The sequence below is a fragment of the Coenobita brevimanus genome, chromosome 91 (genome assembly GCF_032717465.1).
Source record: "Coenobita brevimanus isolate Jiangsu-jjx chromosome 91, ASM3271746v2, whole genome shotgun sequence".
NCBI classification, from domain to species: domain Eukaryota; kingdom Metazoa; phylum Arthropoda; class Malacostraca; order Decapoda; family Coenobitidae; genus Coenobita; species Coenobita brevimanus.
In genome coordinates, this window is record NC_137044.1 from 18519438 (window position 1) to 18541925 (window position 22488).

Sequence of the window (22488 nt, forward strand, 5' to 3'; positions counted from 1 at the left end):
AGAGAGAGGAACCTAGGGAAGCCGTGTAGAGTATTACGTCGGTGGTGGATCAAGTGTCAACCTGAACCAATCTTATCACTTAATGCCTCCCCCCTCTCTCACCCCACTCCCTCTCTCCCCACTCCCTCACACTCCAATCCCTCCCACTCTCCATCAGCCCATTCCGTCACATACTCCCTCTCACCCTATCACACGCGCACTCCCTCACACACTCGTACCATCATATTCTCATTCCCTCTCACACCATTCCTTCACACACTCCCTCTCTTGCACATCTCTCTCACACTGTCCGTCTCACCCCACTCCCTTCCGCACACTCACTTCCTCTCACTCACTCCCTCTCACTCCACTCCCACACACTCAGTCACTCATCTCACCCCCTTCATTCCCCCACACACCCTAACTCCTCAGTCCTTTTCCCCGCCCTCCCCTCACACACTCACATTACTACACTCAGCTAACCACACACACACACACACACACACACACACACACACACACACACACACACACACACACACATCTTCCAGTTAATTTCTCCTTAACATTCACTCACTTCCTCATTCTTTTCCCAGTCCTTTTTCGTCCTTAATCGGTTCATTTTACTCCTCATCAACCTTTCTTCTTCCCCTTCACCATTTTCCACTTCATTTCGCTTATAATGTGTTCTTTGTCTCTCATTTTGTCTCGTTTTGTGTCTTTTTTCGTCTGTCTTTATCGTTCCCTCTCCTGTTCATTTATCTCGACTCCCTTTTCATCAATTTCCCCTTTAATAATCTGTCATTTTCTCTGTCTTTCCCCCGTCCAGGTAAGATTCTCATTTCCATCTCATTCTCAGCCTTTATGCCTCCTTCCCACCTCCTCCCTCATCATCACCACTTCACTTCTCCCTTACAATTCTACTCTTTTCCCTCTGCTCTCATGCAGTGTACAGAAATCCTCACGTCATTTTGTTTTCATCAGCCTCTGTTCATCCTTCACTATGTTCTATTTATTAAACCCATTAAATCAGCAGTTTATCCAGTCCTTGCTCCCGTCCAGGTATATCCAGTCCTTCCTCCCGTCCAAGTTAAATCCTCAGTCAATTCCTGTATTCATCAACCTTTATTCTCCCTTCTTTCTCCCTCAGCACCATCTGTCACCCCTCCTCCCACCCCACACCATCTGTCACCCCTCCTCCCACCCCACACCATCTGACACGCCCTTCACCTCACCCCACCGTATGCCCGGATAGGAAGCCCAGCCCCCTCTAAGCAGGTATGGCCCACACTGATTACCTGCAGGTCTTATCCTCATCACCTGGGTAAGAGGGGGGGACTCAGGTAACATGTGACGCTCTACGGTACGGTGTATTTTAGCCCATTGATGGTCGGGTTAACTCTAGAATTCAACCTTAAGCTCAACGATTGCCTTTTTTTTTGGGGGGGGGGGATGAGATACAAGAGCCTGATTATAAACATCTTCAGCCCGAGGACGTCTAATAATGTAACATAGCATAACCTAACGTAACATAACATAGCACAGCATAACATAAAGCTTCCAGGTAGAGAACAAGTTGCCAGATCGCAGGCAGCTGTGAAATGTGCGTAGTGTTGGTGTTCACATGAGGGAGTGGAGGTTGTGTAATTCACCGGGTCGGTCAGGATCACTTGATGGTCGTGATCGTCAGCTTTTTACCCTCCCGGGAGGGAGCTGAGAGCTCATATAGTCCGATCTAAGGGCAAGGCTGTGACCTTCACGCATGCACACACCCGTCCCCTTGCTCGAGGGGGACAGTAACCACCCACTTCGTCAGTGAAACTTTTCGCAACCTGAGCGAGGCGCGAACTCCCGTCCACCAGTTGGCAAGCGAGAACGTTACCACTGCACCAGCGAGCGGTGTGAAATTTGTGTGTGTGTGTGTGTGTGTGTGTGTGTGTTGATTGGCAGTTTTGTGGCGGTTACACTGGAAGAGCCCTGGGATAAGGTGCCTGACAGTGTAGATGGATGGATAAAACAGTAGACAGAAGAACAAGACTTAAATTTATGCGTATCTGCTGCATGAGACGAATTATATATTACACAGACTCATAACTCACTCTTAGCTGAATAAAATCGTCTGGCGTTAGCTGGAAGTGAATAGCAGAGTTATCCCGACAGTTAGAGGATCATGGTACGATACCCTGCACACTTGACCTAAAATTGCCATCTGTCCATCTATAATGTTGAGTTGTTGTAATAGATTAGCACTAGGATATGGTGCTGGTCACAAAGGATTGCTATGGAAAGGATGTAGAGCCGTAGTATTGTCTTCTGCCACTGAGCTACGTGAAAGAAGCTGCCAAAGAAAGCAAATATTTTGGGATGTAGAACAGTAATATTGTCTTTTCTGTCATTGAGCCACGTGAAATAAGCTGCCGAAAGAGGAGAAAATATCTTGGGATGTAGAGCCATAATATTGACCTTTTTCTGCCACTGAGCTATGTGAAATAAGCTGCAAAAGGACGAAAATTTGTGCCAAGTTAATATGAATGAACTATAGAATCAACACAGAGGTTATTGTGAGCTACCATCATCTAAATCAAATAATATGGATCTAGCTGAAGTAGGGTTCCAAAATTGTCCTAATCATTACAGGGTTTACATAGGCAGCCAGTCTTCTTAAAAACACGACGCGGTACTCGATATTACATTCATATCCCAAATAATATACTTGGGCGATCAGAGACAGCGGAAAGCAAACTGTACCGTAGAGTCTGACCGGCCCTAGAGTAATAGATATGATATGCGTGTAGAAAATAATGACGCTGTAGGGGGAGTTGACTGTTTTTTTATATGCATTGTAACATTTATTTTCCGACACAGTTATCAAGACAGTGTTAACAAGATACTGTGGGTTTAAGTAAGTAAGCAAGGAAATAAATAAGTAAATAAGTATATAAGTAAGCAAATAAATAAGTAAGTAAATAAGTAAGCCAGCAAGTAAAGTAAATAAGTAAGAAAGTAAGTAATGACCCCTTCAGCCCAAGGACCTTTTTTTTTCTGTATGTTCGTGTAACCACCTGACGATTTTATTCAGTAACTTGGGTAGCGAAAATATTGAAAAAAACAACAACAATCATCCCTCCAGTTCAGAGAGAGAGAGAGAGAGAGAGAGAGCGCAAAAATATACACCCTACTCACGTACACTCAACCCCTTCACTGCGATGACGCCTAGTATTTCATTCTAGCATCCTTCAGACGATTTTATTCACATCAAAATTATCTACGTGACAGACGTAAAAAAAATCATCTAACCCTTTCACTACGATTATTTTTGTTTTTGTAATTTCGTAATGGAGAGGATTACCACTTCGGAACAATGGCCTCTCTCTCTCTCTCTCTCTCTCTCTCACACACACACACACACACACACACACACACACACACACACACACACACACACACACACACACACACACACACACACACACACACACACACACACACACACACACACACACACACGACGCCCTCGGTATGAAAGGATTAACCAGTTCAGTCGTATGGAGTGTAATGTATTCTATTCTGTCTACCTTCTGACCATGTTATTCAGGAAACCAGAGACTTTTAGAGGTGGACGGGATACATATAGATAGATATAGCATTCATTCAGAGCAACTTCTTGACTAATAGAGACTCTTCAGTGTGTTAAAAATAAGAATGGTGATAACAACAGAATATACAAAACTTTCCAGGGTGAAAAGAGTTGCCTGAGTGAGTCAATGTGCGGAAGGGAGATGGTGATTTAACTCCTTCAATACAAAAGCGTCATTTCTTAGTTCCTTCTTGCACCTGACGATATCATCATAGGGGCACGTCTTGTAGTGAAGGGGTTAGTGAATGCTGTATAGAACCCATTGAGGTCAAAATATATATTCCTAGCTAAATATTTATCTATCTATTGTCAGACGCCCCAGTCCCGTAAGGGGTGACCACAAACAGATCGCCTCCATGTCGCCCTGTCCAACGCCATTTCACTGCCTTGCTCCCAGCCCACACACCCCTCTCTCAAATACCTCTCCACTCCATCCCTCCATCTCATCCTCGGCCTCCTCCTCCCTCCCCGCCTCCACCTCACTTGCACACACTCTCCTCGCTAGTCACTCGCTTTCCATCCTCTCCGCATGGCCAGACCACCTCAATGTATTTCTCTAACGTTTTCAAGCACATCATATAATCGAATAAATATAGTTAGCAGTGGAGGGGGGCACACGCAATGAGGCACTTATCCGCGTTGTTAGATGGTATTGCTAGCTACAAGGCGCTGCACCGATACCGCGTAGAAAAAGCAGGGCTGTGAATATCCCGCCACAGGTTCAAAGGTCTAAGGCCCCAGTCACACTACAGGTACGACTTATCGCAAACCACCCGCGACCTGCAAGTCGTGGGTGGTTTTGGTGAGGTTTACGACCGGTCTTCATATGTCTCGGTCTAGCCGCAGGCCACCATGGCGACCAAAAAATTGTCGCGAGGTTTTTCGTGCTGCACGAAAAACCTCCCTGCGACCACTGATCTCGTGGCACGGAAGCCGCCCAGTGGGCAGCTGGACTGCGTCTGGCCGGCTTACGGACTGCGACTGGTTGGCGACACCTGATTTTTAAGCGGTGGTTGCCATCTGGATGGAGGGCGGTTGCCGCCCGCTGTGTGCGGTGGCCATCTCACTGGACTACGGTGGCCGCCGTCCACAAGCCATCTGTTTGGGATGATGGTTGAAGTCCGGCCGCCGTCCAGCCGGCGATTGGTTGAGCAACAGGTGGTGGGCTGGACCGACACCAGCCGCCGGCCAATCCGCGGCTGGTGTCGGTCTAGTGGCGGGCTAGAGGTAGCGGTCTAAACTGCGACAGGACGCAGACCAGCTGCCATTTGTCGGCGGCCTGCCGACGACCGGCCGGCCACCCGTCAGTGTCTTGACCTGTGTGTACCTGGCCATGGTCGCCGTTCGGGCGCCCACTGGATGGACACTGGATGACCACCGGTAGCCGATCGGTGGCACGACTGCTGGGAGACCTCCGTGGTTGGGGACTGGTTTCGCGATTTTCAGGTTTGTGACAAGTCGTACCTGCAGTGTGACTGGGGCTTAAGGGTAGCAGGAAGAAAGTAAATGAGTAAGTGTTGGGATTAAGTAGGATAATTTCACAGCCCCCCTCCCAGCCCTCTGCACCTTCTCGGGGTAAATCAGCCCGGGATGAGGGGCGCTGATGGGGCTTCGGGAGGGGTGAGGGGCATGGGGGCAGTGGGGGAAGGGGGAGTGGTGGGAAGGGTGGCAGGAGGGGATGGGGTAGGGGGAGTGAGAATGGGGTGGGGAGAAGGGGAGAGGAATGGAGATGGATTGGGGGAACAGGGGAGGATGAGTGAGGCGAAGTGGTTACAGTAAGGGAGAAGAAAGGAAAGGATTTGAAGGAAGAGCGGAAACGGAGAGTGGGGTGAAGGTGAGTAGGATAAATGAGAGGGACTGAAGGAGTATGAGAGGAAGGGAAGTGAGAGAAAGGGTGGTAGGAGGGGATGATGAGTAGGCGAGTATGAAAGAGGAGTAGAACCAGAGGGAAGGAGGAAAAGTTAAAGAGGAGGGAGGTTAGTAGGGGTTGAGGGAATGGGGAGAGAGAGGTGCAGACGGAGTAGGGAATGAGAAGGATATTAGGCAGGGAGTACAGTGGGAAACGGGGAGAGGGGAGAGGGAGCGGAATGGGGAAGACGAGAGGCCGAGGAAGTGGGTGGACGAGGGGAAAGGGTCAGAGGAGTGGGACAGAGGAGAGAATGGAAGGAGTGAGAGGGCGTGGGGAAGGTGGGTGGTTGGACTGAGGGAGGGAACTGTGTGGATAAGAGGGGAGAGGGTTGATGGGGGGGGGAGGAGAGGAATGAGGGGTCAGAGGCAGTATTACAATGACAGGGGGAAGGGTCCGAGGGGAGAACTGACCCCTTCACCACCATAACATTTTTTATTTTCCTTCTCCAGACGATTATGTTCAGCACAGAGGATGGTTTTCGATCAAGAGATATTATATACTTGTCAAGAAACTCCTTCACCAGGGGGCTTTCCGAAGACGAATAAAATTGTTTGGGTACAGGAAGGATAAACTCTAACTGACCTCCTCGGGGTGAAAATAGGAGTGGGGTGGGTGTTGAAGATTCGTACGGGGAGGAAGTGAGGTCTGGGGTGAGAGGAGGGCGAGTGATATACAGAGAGGGGGTGAATGATAGGAGACAGAGACACAGGGAGACTATAAGAGACGTGCATGGGACGGGAGGGGAATGGAAATGGAAATGGAAGGGAAAAGAAAGAAGGAAAGAGAAATGAAGGGAAGGGGAGGGTAGATATGTTGAAAAGGAAGAAGTGGGAAGGGAAGGGAAGGGAAGGAGAGGAAAGAAAAGAGGAGGGAAGGGGATGTGTTGGAAGGTGAGGGGCGAGGAGGGGACGAGAGGGGAGGGATGGGGAGAAAACGATAGATGGAGGAGAGGACATTATGGGAGGGATGGAAGAGAATAAAGAGCAGAGAGAGAGAGAGAGAGGGAGAGAGAGAGGGATAACAAAAGGGAGACAGCACAAGGAAAGTGCTGAAAGGGTTGATAGAGCAGACGTACGTGTGTGTGTGTGTGTGTGTGTGTGTGTGAACTAATCAATCGGACTACACATAGACAGGAAGAGTATACTGTAGTGTTATCCAAGGCAGAGAAGAACGTATGTATCTTTACGCCTTCAGGTTTGACACAGTGAAGGGCGACACCAGCGTTGTTTTCTTTCATTCATTTTTCAGTCGTCCATTCTCTGGTTCCATGTGTAATATACTTTGCCTTATCGTTGCTATACCATCCCTCGTTAACAAACACATTGAATTTACCCACAGACGACCCGGAATCCCATACATGTTAACTCAGAAATATAACAATGCTCCCTCAAGTGCTCCATCCTGTTTCCTTCACTCCAACTTTCTTTTAGAGTTTCTTTACCTCTTTCTCACATTTTCCTTCAGTCACTCCTCCTTCGTCTCATTTTCCCTCCCTTCCTCCCTCTCTCTCTTCGTTTCACCCCACCCTTTTCTTCGATCACTTTCTTCCCCAAATCCAAAGTTATGGCTTAGAGAAAATCACGAGGAACATCGGGTTGTTTTTCGTAAACCAATTACATCCCAGTTTTTTTTTTTTTTTTTTTTTTAATAATATTTGAAAGGTTCCCAGATTTTTTTTTTTTTTTTTTTTTTTAACGGGTTGTGTATGTGCTGTGAAGAATATCGAGTCTGTGTGTTGTTTAATAAGCCTGCCTTCAATTCCATTTCAGTAAATAAACCCCGTGACTACTTTGGGTTTCTCTGTGGTGAGTAGGATGGATGGATGGATGAATAGATAGACAGATAGATAGACAGATAGATAATTATGAAACACGAGAGTAATGACAAAACGTGAAAAGGGCTGCAATGAGTGTTTAGACCTGGCAGGCACATAGTCATACATCCACTGTGGCACTAAACAAACAAGTAATATGCATTCTGAGTTTATTATTACCGTGGATATACTATTATGTGCCTGACTGCCACTGAGTATGTCCAGTTTCTCAGTGCTGAACATACTCGTCTCCAGTTATTGAGAATGTTGGTGAGCATACAGAGTGACTTAGAGGATATGCCACAGTGGAGAATTAAGTGTTAGTGAGCATACCGTATTAAGTTGGAATGAAGTATCAGTGGAAAGATTGAAGTGATGGTGAGCATATTAAGAATGGAATGTCACAGTGGAAATATTAAGTGTTGGTGAGCATATTAAGTTAGAATTAAGTACCATAGTGGAGAGATTAAGTGTTTGTGAGCATATTAAGTTAGAATGAAGTGTCACAATGGAGAACTTAAGTGTTGGTGAGCATATTAAGGTAGAATTAAGTACCATGGTCGAGAAATAAAGTGTTGGTGAGCATATTGAGTTAGAATGAAGTGCCACAGTGGAGATATTAAGTGTTGGTGAGCATATTAAGGTAGAATGAAGTGCCACAGTGCAAAGAATAAGGTCCGTATTCTCGTCGGGTAAAGAGGCTCCCTAGCACCTTTTCATTAGCGATTTATTTTCGGCTGTGGCTGGTTAATATCCCTTTTAAACGTTATTTATGAAAAGTATGGATATTGGAAGGATTTATGGATTAGGAAACTCAGGTGTAATAAGCAAAACAAATCGCTTAGGAAGAGGCGATAGGAAAGATAAAGAGCGTTGGTGAGCATATTAAGTTAGATGAGACGGGTATATCAGGTTTTAAAAGCCGGGGTCAGGTGTTATACCCTCCTGCCACAACTATGATAATTACCTGGCGACACCTGACACCCGCCTTCCTGCCTCCACACGGCCGGAACTGCTCCAGCTTCCGGCAGGGGCAGCGGGAGGAAGTGCACCGGGGCCAGTAGGGACAGGAAAAGAAGTGGGATGTGGGAAGGGCATGCAGATAGATAGATAGGTGGATAGGTAGATGGATGGATGGATGGATGGATGGATAGATAGATAGATACATAGATAGGTAGGTAGGTAGGTAGGTAGGTAGATAGATAGACAGGTAGGTAGGTAGGTAGATAGATAGATAGATAGATAGATAGATAGATAGTTAGAGAGAGGGGGGGGTAAGAGGCGAGACTGATGAAGAAGGAAAGAGGACAGAGAGTGTAGCGAGGAAGACAGGAAGAGGAGGAAGGTGGGGGATGTTGAGGAAGGAAGTGGTGATGACAGACGGTGGGGTGGGTGTGGGCAGCCGTAGACAGCATAGCGACAGGTGACTATCACTACCGTATCGGGTGTCCATATCATGCTAATCTCATCATGTCTGCTACCTAACTACTCCGTCCTCTTCCACAATGCCTAGCTCACGTTACTGCATTATCTGTGCCAAACAATACCCTTTATCTTCACTAATATATTTTTTTAAGTTAATATCAAAACAAATTTCTTATTCCAGAGTTTCATTAACCTCTAACAGTGGATATGACACGAAATACAAGAAGGTTCGTCTGACACATAGCTAATTAATGTGAAGTAAATGCATCCAAGTGTCAGAGCTGCATGAAACCATTTAGCATACCTGTTTCATTTATTGCATTGTGACTAACAGTAAGGACTTGTATGTTGCTGAGAGAAACTAGTAACAGCTCACAGGTTGAAAGAAGTGTACTGTAATGATAAGAGGAAGAAGCTGGATAAGAGGTGTGGTGAAGCGTAATGTACTGATAAGAGGAAGAAGTTGCATGGGAGATGAGATGAAGTGTAATGTCATGAAAAGAGGAAGAAGCTGGATGAATGGTGAGGTGAAGTGTAATGTACTGATAAGATGAATAACCTTGGTGAGAAATGAGATGAAGTGTAATGTACTAATAAGAGGATGAAGTTGGGTGAGAGATGAGATGAAGTGTAATGTCATGATAAGAGGAGGAAGCTGGATGAGAAATGAGATGAAGTGTGCTGTAATGATAAGAGGAAGAAGCTGGGTGAGAGGTGAGATGAAGTGTACTGATAAGAGGTGAGATGGAGAGTACTGATAAGAGGAAGTTGTTGGGTGAGAGGTGAGATGGCAGGACTGTGACTGACCTGTACTGCTGGTCGAGGTGGGCCTTCTCGATGCGCTTGTCCTTGGCGCGTCTGTTCTGGAACCATATCTTGATCTGCGTCTCGGTCAGGTCCAGAGATTCAGCCAGCTCGAACCTCCGGGGCCTGGGGGGTAAGGGGGAGGGGGATGAGAGTGACATAGTTTGTAGTTTCAGGTTAGGACAAAGAGCTAACACTGAACGGGATTTGAGGTAGTCCCTCAGTTTTCTACGTCAATGGGAGGGGTCTCGTTTGAAAGATGAGTGAAATCGTCTGGTGGTGGCATAAGAAGAAAGAAAATTAATAAAAAAAAGAAAGAAAAGGTTGTAAAGACGTTATCTGATGGAAATGGCTAAAACTTCAATCGCGATGGGGAAGACAGGCCCTTAACTTTTATCGGAAATTTTTTGCAACGTCTATGGTAAATAAATGTGACCAGCCCACACCCCTCATTACAGAGTGCGGTCAGCGGCGACAGAGAGGCCAGGCGACGTTCTGTCATCATCTAGGGCTTCAGATTTGATCGTCAAAAATAGGAGACTTTTATTCCTCTTTGCAGTTCAAGGGTTATGCATACATTCCTGAGTGTGATTAGAGTGGTGAGAATGAGTAGGGTGGGTGGTGAGAGAGAGTGAGACAGGACAGGAGTGATAAGAATGTGTGAGTAGCGTGGTGAGAATACGTAGAGTGCTGAGAGTGAGTGAGAGAGGGAAGGGATGGTAAAAATGTGTGAGTTGTGTGGTGAGAATAAATAACATGATGATGAGGCTACAATGGAAAGGGTGAGGGGGAATTTGGAGGGCAGGGTGGAGTGTCTTGGGGTGGGGGGCGCAGGGGAGGCATTAACAGGGGCAGGTTGCAGGGGGAAGGGGTTGGGGGGGAAAACAAGGGAGGAGTTAGAAGGGGGAGGTTGTAGGGGGAAAGGTCAAGGGGGGTTTGGAGGGTAGGGAAGAGTACTAAATAGGGCAAGAATTGGGGGATGTGGGTATTGCGGTGCGAATTGCAAATGGTAGAACAGGTGTGCTGGAAGTATTGGGTATTGGTGAAGAGAGTGTAAATTGCAATCATTAGTAAGTAACAAGTTAGCATCTGACTTAGGCTACACTGTCAGTTATCAAAATTTTCAGTTTATCAGCTGTTGAAGAGAGTGTCCATTTTAAGATTCTATTGGACGTTACTTTAGGTAGTATGTCAACACTTCCGAGATTTCGGTATGTTGTGCGAGCTGGAAACTAATTTTTACAGATTAAGATGACAAAATTTATTGCATAGTTTGTGTCGAGTGATGTGAGTTCGTGAGTGGAGTAATGAGAACATGTGAGTATAGTAACGAGGGGGTGAATTGATGTGAATAAGGTGGCAGTGGGTGAGCAGTAATGAGAGTGACTATAGTGGTGTCAGTAAATGAGTAGAATGATGAATGAATGAGCTGAAAATGAGGAGTGAGGGTTCAGAGTGAGAAGGCAGGAAGTTAGGGATGAGAGTGATAAGTGAGTGATGACAGTGTGATTGAATGGAGTGGTGAGTCAGGAGCGGGGAAGGAGGGGTAAGAGGGATCAGAGAGTGGGTGAACAGAGTGGTAAGAGTGAGTGGCAGAACGGATCGGTCAGATATCAGTGAAATGAGTACATCGAGGAGAGTTAATGATGAGTGAGAAAGGGAGTATAAAAACGAGAGAGAGAGAGAGAGAGAGAGAGAGAGAGAGAGAGAGAGAGAGAGAGAGAGAGAGAGAGAGAGAGAGAGAGAGAGAGAGCACCCACCTTGAGATGTACTCGTTGCGGTGGTACTCCATTTCCAGTCTAAGTGTCTGTTCTGAGGTGAAGGTGGTCCTCTGTCTGCGCTGTCTGCTGTCCCGTCGCCGCCTCCGCGCTACTGTATCATAAAATAGTATCAACATTACTTCTCCCTCGCATCAATTAAAAAAAAAGCTAATAATAACAGAACTGTTTATTGACACTACAGCGGCAACTTTATAATATCCTTCCTGACCTCACCACCAACAGTATTCGTCTTTACCCCCACCACCAACACGACAAAAAGACATCATCACACAACACCACCACTACACTACGTAGTATTAAAGCATCACACAACACCAGCACTGCTAACCAGAACACAGACACCACTTTACACAGAAGCAACACTGAGATCCTTCACATACCCCAAGCACTACACTGCGCAACACAACTCTACACAGTCACACAACACCAACACGAAGCACTAGCACTACTCCACACAACACTACACAATACACCACCGCCACAGCCATCACTACATAGCGGTGCCTCACATCACACCACACCACCACCACTACCAACACCACCCTTTCAAAACATTGTAACGCCATACAAAACCAGCACGAAACATAGTCATTACATACAACACTACGACACCACTTAACAGAAACATGTAAGAGAACAGGACCAATAACACCGTAGCATCACATAACACTGCACCACCGCACTACGTACAGCACAGCACCATCACAGAATACCATCGTTACAACACAAGCACCAACACTACACTACACAGTACTACAATACTGAATTTAAATGGATGAATGTTTTTGCAACTTCGTCCATTCAAGTCATCAGTGTTATTAATAGTGACCATTATATTGTAATTATATTATATATTAACCTTCTTATGGTCTGGCCATTTCTAGTATTTAATTCCACCAAACACCAGGTAAATTGTATTCAGCAGAGAGTTACAAGAGCCTGGGAATACTAACTATAGTACAGCATTGTGTTTTTTATGTCAGCCTTTTCTTCCTCATGATGTAATTGTTACCATCTTCTTGCCACTTAATGGATTTTTTTTTTTTAGCTTAGAAATGAAGTAGACATGCAGTTACTTCCTGTGCATTCAGAGAAAACATGAAACTGCATACCGAATCCTGCGATATGTATGCCAGATTTCCTTGAAATTTATGTAGTTACATTCCCCTCTTTCGTATAGTTGTTATTTTTGAGAGGGAGCCGACCCTCTCAAGAATCATTGGGGGACTCTCGCCTCCCAAATATTGCATGACGGATGAGAGTCCAATGTACACCGTGTACTAAGATATCAAAACCCAATCTGCCGTCCTTTCAATAGTTTTGAGAATTATTGATCAGGTGTGGGGGCCGGTACCCCACACCTAATAATAATGGTTGAAAACTATATAGTAGAAGACTTTATCAAGGAACATACGAACTGACCTGGGAAGTTTCGTTGAAACCCATGTGCTCACTTTCCCCTATTTTTATTTTTGGCAGTAGAACTGACCCTTTAAGAACATTTTTCGAAGGGGTCACGCCCCCCGAATATCGCAATGTAGTGTACAACATGTACTAATGTATCAGAGCCATATCTGCCTTCTTTTCAGTGTTTCTGCAAATTTTTAGTTTGGTAAGGGGGACTTATCCCTTCATTTTCGTGCAAATCTGTATGTAGTGGAAAACTTTCCTATAGTCGCGGCGCGCGACTCTGAGGTTGTTATTATCGTACCCAGACAACCTGCCCCTCAACAGTGCGTCCAATTTCGTGTATAATATGAGACGCATGTGATTCGTGTATAATATGTTCGTGCATAATAATATTCGCGTATAATGTATTCATGCATAATAATAAGATTCGTGTATAATATGATTCGGAATCGGACGCACTTTTGAATGGTAGGTTGCCAGAGTACGATAAGGACAACCTCAGAGTGGCGCGCTGCGACTATAGTAACCACACGAACTGCCTGCATTGGAAGTTTCATTAAAATCCATCAAATACCGTAGGAGTTAAAGCACACACACACACACACACACACACACACACACACACACACACACACACACACACACACAGGATGAATCTCGCGGAACGGTATAGGGCGAGTTACCAAAAATCATTGCATCCTCCTTCTTCGCAGGATTGATAACTTTCTCCCACACTGAATAAACGTGTCTGTAGAGGGCAAGAGTAAAACAATTACATCATACACGTAAAGGCGTTAACTCTCGCACTTTAACACCTGCGCTCACCTGAGGAAAATAATCAGACGTTACCTGGAATAAAATACTAAAGTTGTTCGGCTCATTAACGTAGCATTTTAGTAATATAATGTTTAATGAGGATAATAATACCAAGAATATCCACCAGCATAGTTTTAGCGCTGGTCTCTAAACGTTGTGCTCAAGGGCGAAAAGAGAACCCGTTGCAAAGCGTTAAATTACGGTTGCAACGCTGTATATCTTCATTAGTGTCTCTCTCTCTCTCTCTCTCTCTCTCTCTCTCTCTCTCTCTCTCACACACACACACACACACACACACACACACACACACACACACACACACACACACACACACACACACACACTGAATCCTTCCCTTTATTCTTACTCGATCTCTTCCTAACTCTCTCTCCCCTCCCCCTCCCTCTCCCCCTCCCCCTCCCCCTCCCCCCGTATCTGTCCACTAATGTGTAATAATCGCTTAAACACTCCGCTATAACAATTACCTTCCCATCCTCCCTACGGGCCATTTTACAGTGCTATTCGAAGGGGGAAATCGACCTTACGTATTCAGCCTCCTTTACCCTTCATCTCTCTCACCCCTCCTCCTCCTCATCCCCCCCCTCTCTCTCTCCCTCTCTCTCTCTCTCTCTCTCTCTCTCTCTCTCTCTCTCTCTCTCTCTCTCTCCCCTTGTCGTCTCTCTCCTTTTCTCCCTATCCTTCTCAGTTCTTCCTCTCTTTCCATACCTCTTCCTTCCTGCCTCCCCTCCTGTTCCTTCTTCACCATTCCCTCTTCGTCACTTCTTTTTCTCCCTCCTCTTCTCCTCATCTCTGCCTTTCTTTTTTCCTCCCTTGCTATCCACCTTTCCCTCCCTTCCTCTCGTCTCTTCTGCCTCCCCTTTACTTCTGTTCCACTCTTCTTTCTCTCACTCCGCTACTATTTCACGCTTCCGCTTTTCTGTACTTCCTTCCCCTAATTTTCTCTCTCCCCTTCTCTACTTCATTCCCCTTCTTTTCTCTCTCTTCCCTCCTTTCTTTCCCATTCTCTCTTCTCTCCCTTCCTCTTCTTGCTTCTCCTCCTTCGTTTCTCTGCTGTCTTCTTCTCCATTCTTCTTCTTATCCTTTCTCCCCTTCTTCTCTCTCTCTCTTTTTCAGTCATCCTTTCAGTCTTCTTGTGTTTTTCCCTTCCTCTCCTCTCCTCCGTCTCTTCCCTTCTCTGTTCCCTCCACTTCCGTATCTGCTCTCCTTCCCTTAGTCTCTCCTTCCTCTCTTGCTTTCCCTCCTCTTTTTCTCCCCCCCTCCCCTCCCCTTCCCTTCCTCTCATCTCTCCCCTACTCTTTCTCTCCTCCTTCCCCTTCTCTTTCCTTCCTCTCCTCCATCCCCTTCCTTTTCCTTCCTCTCCTCCCTCCTCTACCCATCTCTTCTTCTCCTCTCTCCCTTTTTTTTTTCTTTTCATTCCTTCCTGTCTTCCATCCCCTTCCCTTCCTCTTCTCCATTCCCTTCGCTTTCTTTCTTCTCTGCCCTTCCCCGTAACTCTTCCCGCCCCTTCTCTTCCTCTCTTTCCTTCCCTTCCCATCGTATTCTCCCTTCCTCTCTCTGCTACCTCTCTTCCTCTTCCCCCTCTGTACGTGGAACGATTAGATCAGAAGAATTAACGTTATTATCATATGAGGGACGTTTAGAATATTTGCATCTGTTTACCTGTCAAAGCGTAGACTGATACAATGACATGTAAATACTTCACAAAAGACTAGTCATATTACATTAGAGGTAATTGTTATGTAATACTCTAGTCGTAGGAAGCAAAGCATTTCATTAATTGGTCGTTAACTTATGGAACAAATCGCTAAGGAATGTTGTACACGACGCTACATTAATAACTTTTAATAGTCACTTGGGTAAATAGCCTACGTGTCATCTACTCCCCAGATAAACACTTTCACGAATGAATCATAGAAAATTTTGACTTACGTACAAATGTTTTCCTCTCTTCCAAATCACAGAGAAAACAGCGACAGTACAGCGTTGTCGGCCAATTAATGATACTTTCCCCTTACAGACCGATAATGTAGAATATACTGTAGTTCCATTCATTATTGGTATTTTTCTTGCCTGCTGCAGCTGGTGGGATGATGTGTGGGACTTATCTTTTCTACGACGTCTAGCATACTCATAGTCTTCTTTGTAACATACGGCCTCGAACTGATTATTTGATGTGTTGCTTTGTGCTAGCCTTTAGACTCCACTGCACTTACTCCCATCCTTTCCTCTCTCCTTTTCTCCTTTCTCGTCTCAACCTTCCTACCCCCCCGTATCCGCCCCCATTCTCTCCTGTACTGTCCTCTCTCTTCTTCCTCCCTCCCATTCTCTTCCCTTTCGCTCCAGCATTACCTCCTCTCCCTTCCCTCTCTTGCCTCCTCTCCCCTTCCCTTCCATTCCTCTCCCTCTTCCTCATTTTAGTCCCTTTCTCATTTATTCCTCTTCTCCATCACTACCTCTCGTCCTCCCCTCCTCTTCCCTTCCTTTCCTCACTCCCCTTCCCTTCCCTTCCTGCCGTGCCTCCTCTCCCCTTCCCTTTCTGTCGTGTCGGCTGCCTTGGTGTGTCTCCCTTCACCGAGCATCGTGGGACTCATCAAAGGCCACTCATCAATACTCAACACATGTGCACTTCTCATACTACCCCCCGACCCCCTCCTTCTCCTCATAGCCCCCCACCACCCCTTCTCAAACCCCCTTCCCCTTTTCATACTCCCTCTCCCTCCCCCTTCTCATACTCCCTCTCCCTCCCCCTTCTCATACTCCCTCTCCCCACCCCCCTTTCTAATACCTCCCTTCCCCCTCTCTTCCTTGTTGTACCCTCCCACTTTTCATACCCTCCCCCACCCCACCTCTTTCTGATACCCCTCCACCTTTTCGTTTCCCCCTCCCCTACCCCATCTAATACCCTCCCTTTTCCCCATCTGATACCCCATTTTCCATTCTGATTACCCCCTCCCTCTACTCCCTTCCTTCTCATTCCCCACTCACCCCTTTATTTACCTATCCTCCCCTTCCCCATTCTCATTCCCCTGTCCGTCAACTCCCTTCTTTCTCATTCCCCATTAACCCACTTTTATACCTTTTCCTTTAATTTCTTATGCTCCCTTCCTCTTCTCCTACCTCCCTGCCTAATACTCCCCTCCACTCCTTCCCTCTAATTCCCCCTCCCCACTTCGCATACCCCTTCCCCATTCTGATACGCTCTCTCCTCTTCCTGTCATACCCCCTGCCCTCCCTTCTCATACCCCCTCCTCTCATGTCTTGCTAACCTCTCTCCCGTTCGCTCCTCTCTCTTTATCTCTTCTGTCTTCCTTTTCTCCCTCTCCACTTCCCTTCCTGTCCCCCTTCAGTATCCCCTCTTGCACATCTTGCCTTCTTGCTTCCTTGCTCCTCCCATGTCATGCCCTCTCCTCTTCCTACTCTTCCTCCCTTTCTCTCCTCTCCCCCTGTCTTGTCTGCCTCTCCACCTTTCCTCTTTGTACCCATTCTCGCCTGCCTCCCCTCCTCCCCCCTTCTAATACCCCTCCTCCTGACGTTTGTGGGCCATGAGGGGAAGGGGGGGGGATGGCTGGAATGTCAGAGAGAGGAAGCGTCATTACCACAGCACCTTCTCGGGAATTTCACTGCTGATTACACTCACCCTCTTCACATCTTATTATATACATTCAGGGACACGATTTAACACTGCTCTTCCACTGTATACACTTCACTCTTAGGTCCTGTGCGTCACTTTCATGCCCGACGCGTTCAGACATAGCAAGGGTTCTCTCAGCTGCAGGGAAGCGAAAAATAGAAATGATTAAGGTGCAAGTGAAGTGTTGTCCCCGATTTTTACTCTTTACTTGTGATGCTTTCGTTGGTTTGACCCTATCCATACTAAGTGTACGTCAGACACTGGAAACACGAAGCCAGTAGTAGTAGTAGTAATAGTTTGTGTGTGTGTGTGTGTGTGTGTGTGTGTGTGTGTGAGAGAGAGAGAGAGAGAGAGAGGGGGGGGGCATTCAGTGTTTAATCATGTAAATGGTAGTTGCTTGCATCCTGAAATAGTTGATATCGGTAGCAGAGTATGTGACGCTGTTAACATACTCCTGTGAAGCCGTTAGATATAAATAAATCCCTACTAACCAGCGCGGCCCCTTGTGTCAGCCAGTGTATTCCCGAGTGTCACAGCCTGCGTAATATGAATAGGGAATCTGGCATCACGTATTTCCTGATCACCATTCCGTGCTATTGATGCCGGGGAGTAAGGGTGATCAGAATAGCCTACCGCGTTATTACAGGGAAGGTACAGTTACGGACATTAATATCCAACCACTGCGTCACGATAAATGGCGCATCTGTGAGCATTGATTCTCGAAACTCAGTGATGCGATGTTCGAACCCCTACAGACTTCTCAGACTAGTGTGTACGGGTTTCATATCTGTTCGGCCAAAAACGGAACAAAAGCCCTGTTCGCATTTGCACTGTGCCTTGACCCTAAAACAGACTCCATTTGTGTGTGTGTGTGTGTGTGTGTGTGTGTGTGTGTGTGTGTGTGTTCCCGCCATGGTTTCTAATTATAAGCTTGATTTAGGTTGCTGTTACATTTAGTACACATGTGACTAATCAGGAGCAACATGTAAATAGTTTGATCGACAGACTAAGCACAGAAAACAACAACAGATCACGCTAAGGTTAGTTATCCTTTATTTTATTTATTTATTTTTTTTTTCGACAGGGTAATCCAGCCTCCAGTTCTTCCAGCCAAAGATGAAGGTCCAGGTTCGTCCCGTCACTCTGCTGGCTTTCTCCTTGGTCGGCCACTCTCAGGTATGTATAAACAGCCATATCAGTGATAGCATGTAGTTCCAGTGACTGTGGCCATAGTCTTGTCGGTTCAGGTGGCTCATTACAACCTTTTCCCTACCGGTTTACTTGTTGATATGGCATGGTACGTGTCGATATAAGGCGGTATTCTTGGTGAAGGTGAAGACTTCGCAGGCGCACACACTATCAGCCCAACCGCTGGAGGGGCCATTTTAACAAACCAAACATTTCAGTAAGATTAGATTGAATATTAAGGAAAAAATAACGACCGACTTAATTACTGTTGATAAATGAACAGTTATAGGGACTTGTTTATGGTAAATAACGGGTAAGATCCTTGATATATACCACCCTAGGTATGGAATGCTGCAGGTGCTGGGTGAGGTGAGGTGAGAAGAGAGTGGTGCATGCTGTACGGCCCTCCAGTAAAGAGGAAAACAGATCATGGTGGAACATTGGTCCAGGGGGGAAAATGGGTCCGTGGAGAAAAATAGATATATAGGAAAAGTAGCTCCGTGGGGTGTACACGTCCAAAGGGCGATGGAACAGAGATCAAAGGGGGGGTGGAATAGGTACAGTAGTGAAAATAGGTCCAAGGGGAAAATTTTGTCAAGGCAAGAACAGATCCCTGGGGAAAAACAGGTAGGTGGGGGAGGGGGCTTGGCACCTAGCGGTATAGTCGAAATGAGTTTATGCGATAGTTGTAAAAAATATGTACTTGATAACGAACATCCATAAAAAGGTCGTAAACTGGAAAACAAAACAATTATTCTAAAATGATTAACATGTAGCGATGAACAAAGTACAGAAACAAGCGCTGTAGAAAGCATAGACACAAGAAAGTATTTTGAGTACAGTGTGAAATGTAGTAATGGGTGTGGAATTTTGAATCTTCTCCCAAACCCAAATGCTCTCTTGTTTCTGTACTTTTTTCATCCCAACATTTGAACAGTAATTTTTTAATAGATTTTTTTTTTATATAGAGTGACCAACGTGCCCACTGTATCTTAACTCAGTGGCTTCAATATTCAACATTTATACTGCTTACTGACTAACATCTGGCGATTTAATCATTTGAGAACACCTAACGGGGCAGTAAAAAAAAAAAAAAATAAATCGAGAGTAGAGAACTGTATTTTGTTGCGCATAACGCCAGATGGTTTTATTCATACAGAAAAAAATGCAGAAAAAAAGAATGAAGTCCTGTTTACATACCAAGAGACTGATGATAAAATATATGTAACAGTGAAATTATAAAGGTCACTGTCCTTGATGGCATGGGGAATTTCATAGGACTTCTGCTGAGTTCTGTTTTGTATAATAGATCATACTGGTGTTTCATTTTTTTTTTTTTCGTCCATTTAATATCGATGTAGTTTGTATCAGTAACGTACAAGAAGGTATTATGGTGTGATAGATAAAATGAATCGCTGAGAAAGTGTTACGAAATCTTAACCCCCTCATGGCCAGGATAACTCCATTCTACTCCATCTAGCGCCAGACGATTTTATTTAGCTGAGCGTGAGTAACAGGATCCTGGGAGTTTAAAGTAAATGAAAATACGGCCCGTTTTGTGTCCCCGCATAATCGGTGTACGGTTGGGAACAGTAATATCGGTGCAGTGTCCTTAGCCCAATGCTTATGACACTCTTACACTCTTACGCAAGGCTGGGTGCTGGAGCGGGACGCCTTCATGAGGTGGCACCGATATGGCTGGACGGTGGAGCTTCCCAGTCATACAAACGTTACTGAGTCCCCTCCCTATCCCCCAGGAGGAAGATGGTGGACTGAGGAAGAAGGGTCACAGTAGCCTGCAGTTCAGCGAGTTCAGTGGGTTCACATTCAGATGAGCCTACCACCACCACCACCACCACCACCACCACTACTACTACTACTACTACTACTACTACTACTACTACTACTACTACTACTACTGCTACTACTACTACTACTACTACTACTTACTACTTACTACTACTACTACTTACTACTACTACTACTGTACTACTATTGCTAGTACTACGACTACTTACACAATAATCTCAAAAGTTTGCTGGGCACTTAAGCTGGCATCACTGTTTGGGAAGTGTTAGGTCTCTGTCTTTGTTAATCGTAACGTATTGAATCGATATTTACCTCCGCCAACGAAGCTGGAGTTTATGTATTCACCTTTGTTTGTTTATCTGTTTGTTTGTCCACACGATATCTCCAAAAGTTCTCAATGAATTTCAGTGAAATTTGTGGAAGGGTGGGTCATGGACCAAGAAAGAATTGATTAAATTGTGGGGCGAATGTGGATCCTGCAATGGCATTGGCGAAGGTATGCGTTCTCTGAGTGTTTTCTAGTTAGGTCTGCATTTGTACCTTTGATTCAGGAGACTTTATATGGACATTACATCTTTTTATCCGATTAGTTTGAGTTAAATGGAGACTGAGCTATGACTGAGTGGGTAATGGAGTTAGGCGTGAGAGAGAAATGAGGGGGAGATTGGGCGAGACGTAGGGAAGGATCTTAGAAGTGAATGGGAGATTGAGAATGAGTTAGAAGTGAGTGGGAGATTGAGATGGGGTTAGCTGTGAGTGGGAGGTTGAGTTAGAAGTGACTGGGAGATTAGGTTAGAAGTGAGTGGGATATTGAGTTCGACGTGAGTAGGATGTAGGAGATTGGGTTAGGTGTGAGTGGGAGATTGAGTTAGGTGTGAGTGGGAGATTGACTTAGAAGTGAGTGGAAGTGAGTGGGAGATTGAGTTAGAAGTGAGTTGGAAATTGAGTTAGTTGTGAGTGGGAAATTGAGTTAGGTGTGAAGTGAGAGTGAGAATTAGACGTGCAAAGAGGTGTAATATGGAAAGAGGGAATTAGGAGTGAGTGGGAGATTTAAGTAAGAGTGGGGCAGTGAGAAGTGAAGGGGGGGACTATTGTGAGGGCGAGACTGATTTAACATTGACAGTTAAAGGTACCCCTATTAATCTAGCATCTCCTGACGATTTCATTCAGCTTACGGGTGAATTTTCAGACTGGAGGGGTTACATGCAGCTGTCCTCAACCCATTCGGTGTCAGAGATCTTTCCTACATTGAATAAAATCGTCTGGAGATAGCAAGAATAACTAAAAAAAAAAAAATACTGAATGGGTTAAAAAGTGAGGTGGGAGACTGAGTTGGCCATCATGTTTGGAAAAATACGAAAGAATGAAATGAATACGGGACTACTGTAGTCTTAGTAGTAGTAGTAATAGTAATTACAACCCTGGCTCACCTGAATGTGAACCAAGTGTACCAGAGGCAGAAGATAGTCCCCTCCTGCAAGCCACCATTCTCCTATGTGGGGACGGGGAGGGAATTGTGGAACATTTATACCAGGCAGCGCCACCGCCCAGTCATATCGGTGCCACCACATGAATGCGTCCTTCTCCAGCCCCAATATCGATACACTTCAGAACGATAAATAACAGGATAGAGAGCCTTCGCTTCCAAAACCCATTGGTGTGAGGATCAGAACCAAACAACTGGTCAGAATATTACGTGTCATAAATGTTGGACCAGGAACTGGCTAAATTATTGTCCAGCAGTACATCCATCCATCTACCCATTTTCCTCTCTCTCTCTCTCTCTCTCTCTCTCTCTCATCAGGAGCGTAGGGCTCCGGCGCTAGGCTAATCCGTCCCAGCATCAAACAGATATTAATCCATGAAGAATTACTAAACCTTCAGCCCGAGGAAGTTATTTATATTTCATTATTACTTGTACTAGACGACTTGATTCGGAGTAAAAGAACGTCCTGGTAGTGAAGAGGTTAATGAAGGCTGTATCAAGCCACTTCAGAGTCTCTCGTGAGTTGAAGGAAATCATTTGCGGATGACAAAAATAGATAAGAATACAGGCATTATCCTATTGGAGGATTTAAGCATTATTATTATTATTATTAATAATACTGTTATTATTATTATTATTATTATTATTATTATTATTACAATTATAATTATTTTTTTGGTAGCAGGTGGGGAAGTCTATGAAAATATATTGATTTTGAAAACTGCTTGTGATGGGGTTTAGTAGGACTTATTCTAGGTGACTGAAGATTCCGTAAAACC

General features: G+C 45.3%; 1 protein-coding gene across 1 annotated transcript in view; it reads right to left on the reverse strand.

Annotated features, from left to right (window-relative positions):
• LOC145411899 (uncharacterized) overlaps nt 1–22488 on the reverse strand; it is an 88273-nt gene that overhangs the window by 41351 nt on the left and 24434 nt on the right. The window contains exons 2-3 of the mRNA XM_080281871.1: nt 11328–11439; nt 9571–9693 (exon numbers count right to left, since the gene is read on the reverse strand). Coding sequence (XP_080137997.1) covers nt 9571–9693; nt 11328–11439 — 235 coding nt within the window. The remainder of the gene's footprint in view (nt 1–9570; nt 9694–11327; nt 11440–22488) is intronic.